Source organism: Hypanus sabinus, chromosome 26 (assembly GCF_030144855.1).
Source record: "Hypanus sabinus isolate sHypSab1 chromosome 26, sHypSab1.hap1, whole genome shotgun sequence".
Lineage (NCBI taxonomy): Eukaryota > Metazoa > Chordata > Chondrichthyes > Myliobatiformes > Dasyatidae > Hypanus > Hypanus sabinus.
The window spans coordinates 30,784,856-30,802,806 of NC_082731.1; the positions used below are offsets into that span (position 1 = coordinate 30,784,856).

Below are 17,951 nucleotides of genomic sequence, written 5' to 3' on the forward strand. Positions count from 1 at the left end.
AGTCCCCCATGCTGGACCTTGTCAAGTGCCTTGCTAAAGTCCACGTAGACAACATCCACGGCCTTGCCTTCATCAACTTCCCTGGTAACTTGCTCGAAAAACTCTGATTGGTTAGATATGGCCTACCATGCATAAAGCCCTGCTGACTATCCTTAATCAGTCCATGTCTGTCCAAATACTGGTCCCTTAGAATACCCTCCAATAACTTTCCCACAACTGATGTCAGACTCATCAGCCCATAATTTCCTGGTTTATGTTTACAACCTTTTTAAACAGCAGAACTCCAAATCCCGTTACAAAGCATGGTTTAAATATCTCTGAAAGGCCCCAATAATTTTCGAAATTGCCTTCTGCAGAGTCTGAGGGAACACCTTGTCAGCCTTGGGGATTTATCCACTGATTTGCCTCACCTCCTCCTCCTTGGCAATTTGTATAGGATCCATGAAGTTGCTATCACTTTGCTTCACTTCTATTGACACTGTATCCGTCTTCTGAGTAAATACAGATGCAACTAACTCATTTAAGATCTCCCCCCTCTATTGTGGCTCCGCACGGGAATTACCCTCCTGGTCTTCCAGAGGACCGATTTTTGTTGCAATCCTTTTGTTATGAACCTATCTGTAGAATCTCTTAGAATCACTTCTTTGCCTTGACTGCTGGAGCAATTTCTAGCCCTCCTGATTTCCTTGTGTTCTTTTCCATTCCTTATATACTATAAACACATTATTCCTGCTAAACACCTTTCTTTTCTCTTAACCAGGCCCTCAGTATTTCTTGAAAACCAATAATAGAGAAAAAATATTAAGTACAGTAAGTATATATTAGTGCAAAAAAATAGTGAGGCGGTGTTCATGGGTTAAATGTCTATTCAGAAATTGGATAGCAGAAGAAGCTGTTTCTGAATCACTGAGTGTGTACCTTCAGGCTTCTGTACCTCCTTCCTGATGGTAGCAATGAGAACAAGGCAGAACCTAGGTGATGGGGGACCTTAGTGATCAATGCCACCATTCGGAACCATGTCCTGGATACTACGGAGCTGAGTAAGTTTATAAGTCTCTTCAGCTGATTTCTATCCTATGCAGTATTGAGACAGCGAGAGATATAGAGCGGAAGATGGGAAATGTGCTGGAGCCGTAATGTTTCTGGTTAGGATCCTGCTAAACAGTAGTGAGGGTCATCGGGGTGACATGCCAAATTTCCTTAGCCTTCTGAGGAAGCAGGGTTTGGTGAGCTTTCATAGCTGGGCCAGGATAAATACAAGATTCTGGAGATCCTGAGCAACACACACAAGGAGGGAATAAACAGTCAATGTTTCTGGCCGAGACCCTTTATCAGGTTGGAAAGAGAAAGGGGCTGCTGAGCTCCTTCAGGGTTTTGTGTGTGGACTAAGCAGGGCGAATTTTCTAATGATGGGAACTTAAAGCTCTCAAATATCTTCCCCTCCTCCACCCTAATACAGAGGCCTATGTTCCACCCAACCTCCTAAAGTCAGTGACCTTTTGTAGACAGTGATTGTCATAACATCATGAGGTCACCATGTCCAAGGTTCTTAAGATCCCAAGAGAATGCAAGCGACCGGAGAGACATGGTTGCTATTCACCGCCTTGACAGCTGTTTATCTCAGTGTAGGAAACCTTAATCCGGCCTGTTCTGTCAGGTGTGGGGAAAATGTCACTGTATTGAGCTAAGACTGAGAAGCTAACCCTCAGGGATTGGTACGTGGAGCAGCGATTCAGACCTGGTTAGAAGATGTGAGGGAGGCAGGCAACCTGATAGAAGTAAACAAAATTATGAGGTATGTAGACGGTCAGTCATTTTCACCAGGGTAAAAATGTCTGTACTGGAGGGCATTGCTTTGAGCTGGGAAGGAGATTTACTGAACAGGTATTTGCAGGATCTGTATTTGGATATATAGACACTCAGTGGCCACTTTATTAGGTATAGGTGGTATGTTCATGGTCATAGTCCATCCACTTCAAGGTTTCACATGTTGTGCGTTCAGAGGTGGTTCCACTGCACACCACTGTTGTAAAACGTAGTTATTTAAGTTCCTCTCACCTTTCTGTCTGCTTGAACCAGCCAGGTCATTCTCCTCTGACCTCTCATTAACAAACGTTTTCACCCACAGAACTGCCACTCAAGGGATGGCTGATTATTCTCCACAAGCCCTACAGTCGGTCGTGTGTACAAATTCCGAGAGAGCAGCAGTTTCCGAGATACTCAAACCACCCTGTCTGGCACCAATTATTCACCAGTCAAAGTCATTTAGATCATATTTCTTCTCCATTCTGACCTTTGGTCTGAACAACAGCTCAACCTCTTGACAACAACTGTGTGCTTTTGTTGCTGCCAAACAATTGGCTGATTAGAAATTTGCATTAACCAGGTGCACCTAATACAATGGACACACAAAGGATCATGGGCGCTGAGCTACACCAGCCTTTTTCTGTCACAAACCCCCTTCATCTACCCCCCCACCCAATCACTCTCTACCTGAGCCTCTGCATCCTTCCCTATGTCTGTGACCCCTCCACCCCTTCAAACCTCACCATTTCTATTTCTGTCCCCATCTTTCTCCATGAAGTCTTGAACCAAAAATGAGTGCATGGAACGGGAAGAATGCTGGCTCACCAGAGAGATGAGAGTACACATGATCGATTTAATAGCGAGTCGAGGTTAACAAATTCTCACAATGAATCAGTGTATCTTAATGCTACACAAGGTCAGAATATCGTGGGTTGGGGGAGGTTAGGCTAAAATGGCCCAGTGGTCCTCAGTCACCACCGTGTTCTCCATTGGTGCCCTTTAAACCTCTCCCCTTCCCTCGTAACACATATCCCCGTGAAATCCAACACTTTTCTTCACAAATCTTTTAAATCCTTATAAACCGTTGATTCAAAGCTGGAGTAGTCCCGGGCTGCCTGTAACTGCCCCGCAGTAAAGCTGGCTGTCCCACCGAAGGATTTGTCCCGTGTTCTGTGGGGCTTGGCAAACCCAGAATTTTGACCCAGCGACAATGAGGAAAAGTTTATGCCTCTGCACGTCAGGACTCCATCCTGATCAGTGAACCACCACCGGGATTGGCGTTGTGTTGTGCATCTCATGTCCCCCACCCATATAATAGTCTGAAGGGCTGAGCACCAGCAGGCCCCTGCTGTGTTCAGCCGCATGACCCCAGTGTGGGGGGCACAGAGTTCAGAGGTCACCCACCCAATAGTTTAATCTTCATGCCAGAGATGTGAACCGACTTGGGAACTGAGAGACATTGCTGATGACTGGGGCGTCATGGTCAATATCTGACTTCTGAAACCCCCCCCCCCACACCACTGTCAGGTCAGGCTGTGCTCACCAGAGGTGGTCATCGACGACCCCTGCCCTCTCTCTCACTTTCCATCTTCTTGAAACAGTTGACTCCATTTCAGCTTCTGGATGTGCTCCAGCTCTGAGAATTCTCCAGGTATCAGTTCCGCGTCTTCCCCAATTCCAGATGCAGCACTGATTCAGCCCCCTGGTTCGCTCCACGCGGGTGGCAGGGTGGAGGGGTATCTCCACTACAGGATAGGTAAGATGTTCCTTCCCTCCGCTAGCCTGCAGGTCACCCTTAGGCAGGTTATAGCACCTGCTTAGCCCCCCTATCGGGGTCAGGTGGTGGATGGTCGTACGAGCAGCCGGTGCAGATCACAAGTCCTGATTATGAGACCACTGACGTCAGGCAGACAATCTCTGAAGAGGATTGATAATGCCCGGGGTCACCTGTCTTGTAAAGACACTGCCCAGACACTGCAACAATAACGAACCACTTCCGTAGAAAACTTTGCCAAGAACATTCACGGTCAAGGATCATGATCACCAATGTCATACGATGATGATGGTGGTCCACTCAACACGGATGACATCTTGCACCTTATCGAGATCCCGGCTGGGAAGGGCAGAGAACACTCAATGGGCCAAAACACCCAGTTCTGCTCCTATGTCTAATAGGTCCAGGCAGGTATAACCCCTTTCAGCCTGGGTGATGAGCAGGGTAACCCACCCAACCTCTCCCTCGCGTCCCCCCGATTCAGTGGACACCCACCCCTGCTAGCCGACCTCCTGCCCCTTTCCCAGATCTACCCCACCCTCTCACACTGACGGATTCACTCTCCCCCTCACCTCGAACGCGAGGTGCTCACCAGCAGATGCTTGATGGGAGGAGTGGAGGCTGGACGGGCCGAATGGTTCTGACTGATTCCTCTGTACTCTCAGCCCCTCCACTAACCCACATGAGAAACATCTGGAAGACCAAGTTCCTTTAACAAGTAGAGACAGGATTCAAGTGTGGCAGGGATATACGATGGGCCCCCAGCCCTGTCCATCACTTACCCTCAGAGCCCCACCAGGCTTACAGGCGGGGTCCTGGGTTTTGCGGAGATGTGAGGGGATAGATGGAATTGCCAGCTGTGGCCCTTCCAGCTCCTCCCTTCCAGAATCGCAGGGAGTCAGTTCAGGGTCCCCGAGAGTCACAGCGGGCAAGGAATGCACTCTTGTGCATTCTTGTTCCAACACCCCCAAAACTCTCCCTTATTCCGTATTGCTGAACACTCTGCCATCCTAGCCCAGGAGAGACCCTGCAGGGACCCACAGGACAGGAAGCAACTTTTATCCACACCCCTACACTCTGCCCTCCTGAAGATCAGAGAAGTCCCCGGGCGCTGCAGGGATGGGATGAATTGCTGTCTACATACCCCCAACCCATCTCCTCACCCTTCCTGAATATCAGAGGGTGCTCGAGAGCTGCAGAGGGGTATCAAATGTCTAAACCCAACCACACTCCGCTCCTGAAGCCCACAGCCCCACCAGATTCAGAGAAGGTCCCCAAGGACCACCGGGATGTGCGGGGTGGGGCAAATCTTCGTCTGAATCCCCCCCAACCCCTCAAGCCCAGAGCATTACAGAAGGGACCCCCAGAGCTGCAGGGATATGGGAGAAGGGGAAACTGAAACTCCCTCCTGTCCTGAAGAGGGATAGTTGCAGGGATACACGGGGGGGGGGGGGGGGGGGGGAACAATCGTTCTCTAACCCTGGCCCCACAGACCCTCAACTCTCCCCTCCCAAAGCCCAGGATCACAAGGAACAGTCTCCGAAAGCCACAGGGCTATGTGGGATGGTTCGAATGGTCACCTCCCTCCCCACCGCTTGCCTCAGCCTGTCACAGGTGGAGCCGGCGGTGGCTCTGCAGGTTGGCTGCCTGACGGAAGGCCTTGCCACAGACGGAGCAGGTGAAGGGGCGCTCCAGGGTGTGAGTGCGGCGGTGGTTAAGGAGACTGGAGGAGCAGATAAAGCGGCGGGGGCAGATGGTGCAGGCGTAAGGGCGCTCCCCTGTGTGGGTGCGACGGTGGGTCTGTAGGATGGAGGGCTGAGCGAAGCGGCGGGGGCACAGGGGGCAGGCGTAGGGGCGCTCCCCCGTGTGGACCCGACGGTGGGTGGCCAGCTCCCGGGCACTCTTGAAGCGCTTGGGGCAGGCAGGGCAGGGGAAGGGGCGCTCCTCGGAGTGGACGCGCTGGTGGGCCAGCAGGCTGGAGGAGCGGGCGAAGGCCTTGCCACAGAGGGGGCAGGCGAAGGGGCGCTCGCCAGTGTGAATGCGCCGGTGGGCTAGGAGGTTACGGGCCTGCCGGAAATGCTCCCCGCAGATCTCACAGGGGAAAGGGCGTTCCTCCGAGTGGACCTGCCCGTGGGTCTTGAGCTCCCGGGAGCTCTTAAAGCGCTTGCCACAGAGCCCGCAGGGGAAGGGGCGCTCGTCGGAGTGGACGCCCCCGTGGGCGGCCAGGCTGGAGGAGCGGGCGAAGGCCTTGCCGCAGAGGGTGCAGGCGAAGGGCCGCTCGCCGGTGTGGGTGCGCCGGTGGTCAAGCAGGACGGAAAGCTGGGTGAAACCCTTGCCGCACTCGGTGCAGGGGAAGGGCCGCTCGCCGGCGTGCAGGCGCCGGTGGATCTTCAGCTCCTTGGCACTCTTGAAAGGGCGGCCGCATTCAGGGCAGGGGAAGGGCCGCTCGTCGGAGTGGACCCGCTGATGGGCGGCCAGGCTGGAGGAGCGCGCGAAGGCCTTGCCACAGAGGGGGCAGGCGAAGGGCCGCTCGCCGGTGTGGCCTCTCTGGTGGGTCAGCAGGTTGGATGAGTAGATGAAGCCCTTGCCGCAGACAGGGCAGACAAAGGGGCGCTCGCGGGTGTGACTGCGACGATGGATGGCCAACTCTGAGGGGTAGTTGAAGCCCCGGCCACAGTCCCCGCACTTGTAGGGACGCTCACCGGCCGGCCGGCAGCGGTGCCGCGACAGGTTGGAGGAGCGCCGGAATCCCAAGCCACAGCCCGGGCAGGAGAAGGGCTTGTCCGACCCACCCCTGGGACCAGGAACTCCACCACAGCTGGGCGACCCTCCCACCACCACCATCTGCACTGCCCCCTCCTCCTCTTCCTCCCCATCGGCCGTGTCAGGCCCATCCCCACCCACACCCTCCGTCCTGTCAGACCTGACCCCATCTACCTCATCGGCCGTGTCAGGCCCATCTCTACCCTCCCCCTCCATCCTGTCAGACCTGACCCCATCTACCTCATCGGCCGTGTCAGGCCCATCTCCACTCACCCCCTTCATCGTGTGAGGCCTGTCCCCATTTACCCCATCGGCCGCGTCAGGCCCATCTCTACCCTCCCCCTCCATCCTGTCAGACCTGACCCCATCTACCCCATCGGCCGCGTCAGGCCCATCCCCATCCACACCCTCCGTCGTGTCAGGCCTGTCCCCTTCTGCCATGTGAGGCCCGTCCCCACCCACCCCATCTGCCGTGTCAGGCCTGTCCCCAGTCAACCCCTCCGCCATGGTGGGGTTCTCCTCCTCCCGCTCCTTCCCCTCTGTGGTGGGAGCCTCTGGCGGATCCATCCTGGAAGCACCTAGAGGTGAGGTGAGGGGGAGGGAGGAGGAGAGGTGCGGGGCGGGAGGGGAGAAGAGGAAGGTGAGGGAAGGGAGGAGAGTGAGGAGGTTAGGAACAGTCACGAGAGCAGAGTTTGATCTGTTTGAACAGTATACAAAGCAATCATAAACCAAATCCAATGGGGGGGTGGAGGAGAGGAAAGGAAGGGTGGAGGCAGAAAGGAGGAACGGTGTGAGGAACAATTACCGCCCCAAAAGCAGAGCAGGGTCAGTCCCAGGGCCTTCTGCCCTCCAGGGCCATGCTACCTTGCTCTTTGCTGATTTGCCCCCATTGAGATCTGTAGCCCTTGGTACTGGAGTTTAAGGGTATCGTAGAGCAGGGAGAGCGAGGGGTGCAGGTGTCCCTGAAAGTGGCAGCACAGGACCGGCAAAGGCACAACAGCCTTCATCGATGGCTGAGTCCAAGCTCTGGGACGTGCAGGGTGCTGAGGATCAGAGTGGCCCAGAAGTACAGGTACACGGTTCCCTGAAAACGAAGTGGAAAACATGTCTGCTACACTGTCAGTCGGAGCACTGAGTACGGGGTGTTATGTTGAGGTTGTACAAGACGTTGGAGTACTAAGTTCAGTTTTTACTGTAGGAGAGATGTTGTTAAATTGCAGGGGAAGGCTTTTATCGGGAGTGGAGGGTTTGAGAGACTGGATAGGATTGGGATGGTTTTCTCCGGCGCAAAGGAGGCTGAGGGATAACCTTGTAAAGATTTATGCTGTTGCTCGTTCTAGAGGACCAGAGTTATAAGGAAAGATTGAATAGGTTAATAGGACTTTATTCTTGGAATGCGGTAGATCGACGGAAGACTTATTAGAAGCATACAAAACTATGAGGGCTATAGATATGGTAAATGCAAGCAGGCTTTTTCCACTGTGGTGGGGTGGACAACTAGGGGTCATGGGTTAAGGGTGAAAGGTGAAAAGGGGAAACTTCACTCAGAGGGTGGAACAAGCTGCCAGTGTAGGGCATGTGAAAACTCAATTTCAATGGTTAAGTGAAGTTTGGATAGGTACATGGATGGTAAGGTCGATGGGAGTAGGCAGTTTAAATGATTTCAGCATGAATTTGATGGGCCGAAGGGCCTGTTTCTATGCTAAACTTCCCTATTACTCTCAAGCTATGAAGGGCAAAGTGTGTTTCCCCAGGTTGGAGAATTAAGAACTAGAAAGCACAGATTTATAGGAAATTGAGGGGCAACTTTTTTTACCCAGAGGGGGTTGAAGCAGGTACATTAACATCATTGAAAAGGGACTCGTAGATTTATTATCCTTCTCAACTCTATTCTCCTGCTTTAACCCGTAACCCCGGTGCCCTTACCAAGTACAGAAGGCACACAAACCCGTTTTTTTACTGTGGCAGTACCTGAGGTAATGCACGTATTTCCCATCTCCTTATTTGAGGAGCCTCCAAGATGACCACAACCTCATTGTTGAGTTTGGAGGCTTGTGAGCCTCAATCATCCAGGGAACTGTGTTGGCTGGAGTCAGGGCTTTATGCTTTAGCTCTTGGCAGGATCACCCATGCCAAACAGGTCAGAGGGCAGACCTCCTGGCTCGGGGGGGGGGGGTGGGGGGGTGGGGAAGGTCAGCTCAGGGTTACCAACCCTGACTGGTAAAACAAAACTGCGGAGTCTTCACCCGGGACTTGTAAGACCGACTGTGGTGAAAACCAAGGGGAAGATTCTGATACGATGAACATCGCCAGGGATGGAGGGCCAGCGGCATTAACAGGCAGTAGGTTTCTCGAGGGTATAGAGGAGGTTGATTCTCAATAAGGGGGATTAGCATATGATGAGAGATTGAGTCACCAGAGACTATACTCATCAGAATTCGAAACAATGACAGAGGATCTTATAGAAATGTAAAATTGTGAAAGGGGTACAGAAGATCAGGTCAGGAAAGTTGTGAAGCTAGAATTAGGGGATGTAACCTCCAGATTGGCAGAAGGAGGTGAGGAGAAACTGCTTTTCTGAGAGGGTAGTGAATCTCTGGAAGTCTCTGCCCTGGGAAGCAGGAAGGGCTAGCTCGCAAAATATACTTAATACACAGTTAGATCAAGGTTTGCATAGTAAGGGTATTAAGAGTGAAGGGGGGAAAAGGCAGGGAGGTGGAGCTGAGTCCATGATCTTATTGAACGGCAGAGCTGGATTGACAGGCCAGATGGCCTATCGCTGCTCCTGTTTCCTAAGTTCTTATAAACCAATTGGGAACTAGGTAACAAAGAAGGCATCAGGGGCTGTACAAACCACCAGCTTGACCACACTTGGTTGTATCGTCCACGGTTCTCCCCACCACACTATTGTGATCGAGATAAAGAAGGGACAAAAGGTAACGGTCAGGGTGTTACCTGGATTAGAGAGGGCTGTGGTTTTGAGGAGAGGTTGGACAAGTTTCTTTTACTTCCTGGAATGCAGGAGGCTGACAGGGTTTACTGGTACATAGAAACAGTCCGTTTTGCATGCTATCCATTTTACCTCATCAGTTTCACAGGCGGCACAGGGAAAATGGCAACAGAGTGTTACGCTTACAGAGAAAGTGCAGAGAGGTAGACCAGAACCTGGTCATGTGGTCACGAACGTACTGGGAGTAGAGCCAGGCACTGAGGACAATCGCAGGCAGAGGAGTTGCTGACTTTTCGTGTGGTGGCAAGAAGTCACGGATCCAAAGGGAGGGGCTGTCCCAGAGTGGGTAAACCAATTTACCTGTTTATGGTTATGATTGAGTAGACTGTCAGGTCAAGGGATGACTAGGGACCTTTCAATAGTCTTACAGCAGCTGGGTAGAAGCTGTCCTTGGACCCGATGATAGGTGTTGTCAGGCTTTTGCATGGGAGAGGGGAGAGAGTGTCCGGGTGGATGGGGTCTTTGATTAAACTAACGACAGAACCAGAATCAGGTTTAATATCACCAGCATATGTCGTGGAATTTGTTAATTTTGCTGTAGCAGTACAAAGAAAAACATGATATAGAAAAAAAAAGATCTACAGTATGTATGTTAAATTAAAATAATAGTGTAAAAAACAGAAATTAAAAAAATTAGTGAGGTAGTGTTCATGGGTCTAATGTCCATTCAGAAATCAGATGGCAGAGAGGAAGAAGCTGTTCTTGAATCATTGAGTGAGCGTTCTGTGCCTCCTTCCTGACAGTAACAATGACAAGAGGGCATGACCCAAGTGGTGGGGGTCCTTAGTGATGGAGGCCGCCTTTGTGAGGTGCCACTCCCTGAAGGTACCTTGAATACTATGGAGGCTAGCACCCATGATGAAACTGACTAACTTTACAACTCTCGACAGTTTATTTTGATCCTGTGCAGTAGCCTCCCCCATACCAGACGGAGATGCAGGAATTGTAGACAGAGTTGATGGAGGGGAATCACGAGGGTCACTGACAGAGTAGGTAGAGGCCACCCAGGGCAGAGGAAGGTAAAAAATAATTAAATTGGTTTATTGGCTCAGGTACAAGCCTGCCTTGCATTCTGAGGTAGCACAGTGCAAAAGCAAGAAGAGAATGCACAACTTACAGAGAGGGCAGAGAGTAAGGTGCAAGGCCATGACGAGGTAGATTTTGAAGTCACACTAGATGTCATTGCACTAGGGATCGAGTGGTCCTTGAGCCAAAGAGCACAGTTCCAGGGAGAAGGGGATCTGCGGGGAAGGGGCGTTTGCGTGTGGAACAAAGAAGTGATGGAGGCAGGTATAATTACAACGTTTAAAAGGTGATTGAACAGGAAGGTTCTGAGGGATCTGGGCTCAGGGCAGGCAAACTGAGGGTAGACCGGTACCTGGGCTGCAGGGACAAGGTGGTTCGAAGAGCCTGCTTCGGTATTCCGAAACCATTAGCAAAACGGTTCTGACACATACCTGAAGGAACGTTACGGAGTTCTAGAGCCCAGTCACGGTTTGATGAATCCCGCCTGGGGGAGGGGGGGTGGTCTCCTGGTGAGGAAGAGACAGACAGCATTGAGGGGTGAACAGTAGCAGCGCGGGACAGGACATGCATGCAAAGCCAGGGGGCATCTGCCCGTTAGCCCTTCCTCCCCAAGAGGTACAGCGTGCAGTAAGCCTTTCCGACCTTGGAGCTGCACTGGCTCAGCAGCTGTTCATTAACCCAGTTTCACCCTGACCTGATTTACAATGACCACTTAACCTATCTGGTACGTCTCTGGACTGTGGGAGGAAACGCATGCACTCAATGGGGAGGATGTAAAGAGACTCCTCAAAGGACGCTGGAACTGAACTCCGAACCCCCTAAGCCCCCCCGAGCTGTCACAATGTCGCACTAACCACGATGGTGCCAGCGGTCGGACGGTGGGGCAGGGGTACGCACACAAACGAGTCAACGGGAGCCAGGAGACCCCGGCACCCAGTGTGATCGCGGCTGACCTCTGCTTTCCTCAGCTGCTCTTTGGCCCTGTCCTCAGCAATCCTGCACCCTCCAAGCACTGGCAAATTATTATGGACACGCAGTGGCGATTCTGACTGTCTGCATCACAGCCTGGTACAGAAGCTCCAACGAACAGGATGACAGGAGGCTGCACACTCAGCCAGCTGCATCACGGGCTCAACCCACCCCACCACCAAGGGCATCTACAAGAGGTGGTGCCTCAAGGAGGCAGGACCTTCCCCCTCCAGGATACGCCCTGTCCTTGTTACTACCATCCGGGAGGCGGTACAGGAGCTGGAAGACCCACACTCAATGGTTCAGGACAGCCTTATCCCCCTGCCATCCTGAACAGTCCAGGAAGACCACTTCATTCTGCTTTCTCTTTGCATGCCATCAGGGGTTCCCAACCTGGGCTCCATGGACCCCTCAGTTAACGGTAGGGATACAAAAGACTGGGAGCTCCTGCACTCTTTATTTACAGTAACTTTACATCCTTGCACTGCACCGCTGCCGCAAAACAGCGGCACGGTGAGCACAGCGCTGTACAGTACAGGCAACCCAGGATCAATCCCCACCAGTGCTTGGAAGGAGTTTACACACTCTCCCTGTGACCATGTGGGTTTTCTCCCACCGTCCAAGGACGTAGCAGTTGGTAGGTCAATTGATCTTTGTAAATTGTCCCGTGATTAGGCGAGGATGGAATTGGGGGATTGCTGGGTGGCACAGCTCAAAGGGCTGGAAGGGCCTATTCCGTGTTCAATCTCAATAGATAGTTAGAAGAATAAATAACATCAGATTTCATGTCATATAAAGCTGATTTTGACTCTACAGCATATCATTCACCCGAGCAGCCAGAGATTCTCTTCCCGGTAAGAGAAGACTTCTCCACACACTATGGTTTTAATCGACTGCAGCTTTGCCCCATAACCACGTCAACTTACTCCCAATAGCAGAAACACTTCATCATCTACCCTCAGGATCTGTTACGTTTTGATGAGATCAGCCCCTATCTTTCTAAACTCCAGGAAACACAGATTTAACTATTTATCCACTTAGTGGTAGGATGACCCTCTTAAACAATTAGCCCAGTGAATTTCTCCTGGACTATGTCCAGTGCTAGAGAATTCTTGTTTAAATAAGCGTGCAGTGTGGGTGACGGTATGAATCCCAGCTCCAGAGACACTGGTTTGCACGTTCTTACTGTGATTATGTGGGAGCACCCCCCCCAACCCCAGGTGGTCCAGTTTCCTCCCACATCCTAAAGCTGCATGGGTCAGACAGTTAACTGGTCTCTAAATGCCCCTGACGCGTGGATGAGGGTGGAACGTGAGGAGCCGATGGGAGGATAAAGATGGGATTAATATAGGATTGGCTTTAATGGCAGGTACAGACCAATGGGCTGAAGGGCTTGACTTTATGTTGTAAACCTCTAATGGTCTACATCTAGCACACCTTCCTAGTACTCTGAAAGGGAGCAGAAGTTACTGAGGGCCAATGATTCATGATGGGAGTTCATCTTCCAACCGTAACCAAGAAATGCACTCTATTCACTGACAATCTTTGGGAAAGTAATTTTCCCAGCCCAGACCACCGACGTGGTTGACTTTGAACTTACCTCCCGAGTTTAGGAGGGAACAGGGAAGGGTGAGAGGATTTCATTGTGTTTACTGACACTTTAATTTTTAAAATTGTAACTTCAGGTTTAAGAGACAGATAGGAAACAGCTTATGTTTAATTTTAGAAGTGACAATGACTAGCAATGGTGTGCAACTTGTGGCCCATGTGGGAGTTGGAACCAGAATCAGTCTAGGCTTGGTAGACGGTTTGTACCGACTCTTGACGGTATCAAAAGATCAGGCTTATTGTACACAGTGACCACTTTATTAGGGACAGTTAAAGTCTAGGGCCACAGGAGTGGAGCTCGGTGTGCTTTTCTGCTGCTGTGGCCCATCCACTTCAACCATCAACAAGTTGTGCATTCAGAGATGCTCTTCTGCACACCCCTGTTGTAACGCGTAGTTATTAGAGTACTGTCAGTTTGAACCAGTCTGGCCTCTCTCATTAACGAAGTGTTTTCACCCACAGAACTGTCATTTTCACACCACCCTCTCTAAACTCTGCGTGAAAATCCCAGACCAGCATGATCTAGATGCCTAGTCCCATCATCAACCCTCTCATCCACATACTCCATCCAAACCTCTCTTAAACATTATATTTTGAATCCACATCTACCACGCACCACCCCGAGTGCTTGTTTCACTCGCATCACCTTCTGAGTGAAGAAGTTCCACCTCAGATCCCCTCTTAAATACTTCACCTTTCACTCTAAACCTTTGGCCTCTAGCTCTACTCTTACCCAACACGACAGGAAAATGCCTGCTTATATTCACCCTACTGATCCACATTATGATCCAAACCATTAATAAAGTTGATAAACTACAATGGACAGAATCAGCACTGATCCTTGCGGCACACCAGTAGTCACAGGACTCTATTCAGAGAGACAACCATCTACTACCTCTCTCTCACTACTCCCCCTAACACAATGTTAAATCAAACTGACAACTCCACCCTGAAAGCCAGATATCTTAACCTTCTGGGGCAGCCTCTCATGTCGTGGAGTTTGTTGTTTTACAGCAGCAGTTAGGGTAAGACATAAGACACCATAAATTACAAAAATAAACTAGTGCAAAAGAGGAATAATGAGGTGGTGTTCATGGGGTCCTTCGGAGAAAGAGCAGAGGTGTAAGATGACTCAGAATTGCTCTCAACATGGACACAGAGCCCACCACTCAAGCATCTGTGGCTACCACCTCCCTGTGTCTGCCTTAATGGCGTCGCCCGGTACCCAGAACTCCCCGCGCGCAGGGAAAGTGCCCAACCCGGGGCCGCCGCCGACCCTGCACGCGCCAACCCGCCCCTGCAGCTGGGCGCGGGAGCGCCCCCTCGCCAGCACCCGACCACTCCCGCGCATGCTCAAGGCGGAGGGGGGGCCCGAGAGCGGACCGGCGCACCTGCGCACTGGGCTCCGCGCGCGCGGCCTGCCGGGCGATTTCGCTAACGGTCGATGGAGAGCCGTGCGGGGGGGGGGGAAGAGGGTGAGGAAAGGCGAGCGGAGACGGAGTTGGCAATTTCCATCCATCGCGCTGTTTTCCGCTCCTCGGGGATAAACCGCATGTTCGCGCATCGGGCGGACTGGATCGACCGGTAAAATACCAACCCGAGCGGGCGCAGGAGCGCCTCCTGAATGGCGGCGGACTGAGCGGCTCCTTCGAGCACGGAGAGAGCGGCCCCCCCCCACCCCCTGCTGCGGACCACGTGACGGGCGGCGGGCCGTGGAGTGACGGGTGCGCGACCAATCGCCAACTGGAGCACCAGGAGGACTGGTGCGGCAGCGCTTGGTCCTCCAACCAATCGCTGGAGAGGGCGGGACTCGCCCACCAACCCCACCCCCCTCCCTGTGGCAAAGAAGGGCGGCAGAGGGCGGCTCCCCACTGCGAGTGGGGGGAGATCCTGAAAATGCTTTTCCTCTTTAAAAATAGCATTCCTAACAGCTCTGTGCGAACAAAAGATAAATATTCCCAACCTACGTTGCTGTCAGGATACAAATTGTTTGACCAGACCCAGGAGCAGTCTGACTTCAATTCGCTGCTGTGATACCCAAAGCAGTATAAGAAAACGAGGGTCTTACTTAACCCGTTTCAAAATCATGTTTATTATCATTGACATAATAGCTGAAATTTGCTGTACTGTGGTAGCAGTAAGTGTAAAGAAAAGTTAAATAAATAATACAAAAGACAAATAATGAGGCATTGTTCGTTGACCATTGAGTAAACTGACGGCAGAGGGGAAGAGGCTGTTACTGAATCGTGGAGGGTGGGTCTTCAGGGTTCACAGTGACTTCCTCAGGCACTGCCTCTTGAAGATGTCCTCCATGGTGGGAGGGTTGTGCCTGTGATGGAGATGGCTGATTCGAAAACTCTCCACAGCCTCTTGCAATTGTGCACATTCAAACCTCCCTACCAGGCAATGAGGCAACGAGTCAGAATGCCCTCTGTAGAAACTGGCAAGAATCTTTGGTGACATACCCAATGATGAGAGTCTGGTACAGCAATTTGAATGCGCAGGAACCAAGGATGCTGCAGAGAGGTAGTGCACTCTGCCTAATACATCTGGGACTCATCCCTTTTCACCGCTGGTAGTACCTCCAGGAAGTGTTGCCTCAAGAAAGCAAACATCCATCATCAAAGATCCCCACTATCTAGACCATGCTGTCACCGGACAGCCCAAAGTCCCACACCACCAGGTTCAGGAACAGCTACTTTCCTTCGACCTTTCAGTTCTTGAACCAACCAGCATGACCGTGATCACTAACTTGCATTGCAAAATCATGGCTTGCTTTGACCACTGTGCACTAAAAATGGGCTATGTTTCTGATCTGTTTTTTTTTCTTGTAGAACTTAGTACAATTTATGTTTTCTTTCTTGTGACTGTTGCATTTCTCATGCTATTTGCTACATTTGGAAGTTCCCACCTGCTTTAAAAGGGCAACAATCATACCAGTGCCCAAGAAGAGCTGGGTTACCTGTCCTACTGACTATCATCCAGTTGCACTCATATCTATGGTGATGAAGTGCTTTGATGGGTTGGTTATGGCTAGAATCAACTCCTGCCTGGACCCACTGCAATCTGCTTATCACCACAATAGGTCTATAATAGATGTGATCTCATTGGCTCTTCATGCATCCTCGGATCACCTGGACAAAACTAATACTTAAGTCAAGCTGCTGTTTATTGATAACAGCTCAGAATTTAACACAATCATTCATACAGCTCTGATCAAAAATCAGACCTGGGCCTCTGTGCCTCATCTGCAACTACATCTTTGACTGCCTCACTGGAAGAGCACGGTCTGTGCAAATTGGAAATAACATCTCCAGCTCACTGATCAACACTGGCACACTCATGGGTGTGCGCTTAGCCCACTGCTCTACTCTTTATACACCCTTGGCTCTGTAACTAGGCACAGCTCAATTGCCATCTATAAATTTGCCAATGATTGTTGACAGAATTTCAGATGGTGTACAGGAGTGAACAAATCAGCTGGTTGAGTAGTGTTAGAGCAACAACCTTGCACTCAGCGTCAGTAAGACCACAGAATTGGTTGTGGACCTCAGAAAGGGTACTACAGTGGTAGTTAATAGTGTTATTCCTATGCCACTCTCACATGGGAGGAGTTCACATCCTGTACAAGCAGGGTTATCAGTTGGATATCCTGCACGCTGGCATCCTGGTGTGCTCTGCACTCTCCCTCATTAATAACCTCAACATAGTGTCAGAAATGGCTGATCAAGCCAAAAAAGGAATTACAGTAAGACTGTTCTTGTCACATATATCGATGAAAAATATCCTGACGCTTAACAACCTAAGTTGCGTATGCTAGTTTGATAACTGTATTAAGCATGAGTTGAGAAAGAGCCAGAGTTGCTAGGCAACGCCTTCAAGCTACACCCAAAATTGAATACATTGCAATAATCTGTGAACCACGAGCCTGGGAAAGTGAACAGAGACACAGACACAGCAGAGAAGTCAGTCAAACTCTCAGGAAGAGAAAAGAAGACTTTTGTAGTCCAAATAAATAAAATAATAAACAAAGAAACAAGCAAACGGGGAAAAGGAGCAAATACCTCCAGTACCTACATCCAATGTTCCCTCTAAGGTGTGCGCACGCACACATCTTTCGCAACTAGCACACAAAGGAATTTAAACTGAGCACAATAGGTTGTCACCCTCTACCTCATTGGCATGTGAAGCATATTTCATGATTGTACACAATTACATTTCCTTTTCTGGTTTCTGATGAAGACAGTGTTGAAAACATGGAGTTTGCAATGATTTGTCTGCAGATTTTAGAACTGGCTTATTTATACTGTTTTTATTGAAGAAATTATTCAGAGTGCACATGCTGTCACAAGGCAAAAAAATTGTACAGCACAAGATTTTTGTGCACACTAGTCATTACAAATTAGAGGAAGCTTTACTTGCATACCCATAGTGGTGTTGTGTCATCTGCACTGGACTTCAAGTGTCCCACGTTCCACTCGAGCAGGCTCCTTGCATATTTTCCATCCGTGCTGGGTTGAGCATTGAACTAACAACTCGGCCTCATAAAAAAACAGAGAAATGGCAGGAAAATGCCACCCCAGCACCTCAAGGCATGGAGAAGAGCAACAACAACATACATCCACTTACCTAATAAAGCCCCCTAAAGACTTTTGATTTCTCGAAACTAGGGGACTTTGAGAGGTGTCTCAGAGGCTTTGAGAGCTTTAGGGTTGAAACAATCTCACTCGGGCTTCAGAAGAGCATCAAGTAAGCACACTGATAGACTGCATGGGTGACAAGGCAGATGACATCGTGGATGGATTAGGACTGACAGATGCTCAGAAAAAAAGTATAAAATAGTGCAGGACAAATTCAAAGAATATTTCACTGAAAAGTGAAATAAGACATATTGCAAGGCAAAATTAAACTCCAGAAAACAGGTCCCAGGTGGAAGTGTAAATGACTTAATGCCCTGACAGACGACTGTACACATGGAAATCTGAGAGAAAAGCT

At 50.5% G+C, this 17,951-nt stretch overlaps 1 protein-coding gene across 2 annotated transcripts; it reads right to left on the minus strand.

Moving 5' to 3' along the window:
- Positions 1-2,639: 2,639 nt before the first annotated feature.
- On the minus strand, positions 2,640-15,016 carry LOC132381387 (gastrula zinc finger protein XlCGF57.1-like). 2 transcript variants are annotated; one of them, XM_059950755.1, is made up of 3 exons: positions 14,554-15,016; positions 10,811-10,885; positions 2,640-6,921 (listed from the first exon to the last, which is right to left on the minus strand). In XM_059950755.1, exons 1-3 carry the CDS (start codon positions 14,876-14,878, stop codon positions 5,189-5,191), a joined length of 2,133 nt encoding a protein of 710 aa, XP_059806738.1. In that variant the 5' UTR covers positions 14,879-15,016; the 3' UTR covers positions 2,640-5,188. The 2 variants fall into 2 exon arrangements, with proteins under 2 accessions (XP_059806738.1, XP_059806740.1); XM_059950757.1 differs by lacking the exon at positions 14,554-15,016 and having other exon boundaries at positions 10,732-10,865.
- Positions 15,017-17,951: the final 2,935 nt, after the last annotated feature.

Excerpts from the sequence above, each read along its gene's own strand:
- LOC132381387 (XM_059950755.1), bottom strand. The coding sequence starts at position 14,878 with ATGCTATTTTTAAAGAGGAAAAGCATTTTCAGGATCTCCCCCCACTCG. Across the intron at positions 10,886-14,553 it reads GCGCTCCTGCGCCCGCTCGG|GAGACCACCCCCCCTCCCCC; the intron begins GTTGGTATTTTA and ends CTTCCTCACCAG. Across the intron at positions 6,922-10,810 it reads ACTCCGTAACGTTCCTTCAG|GTGCTTCCAGGATGGATCCG; the intron begins GTATGTGTCAGA and ends CCTCACCTCTAG.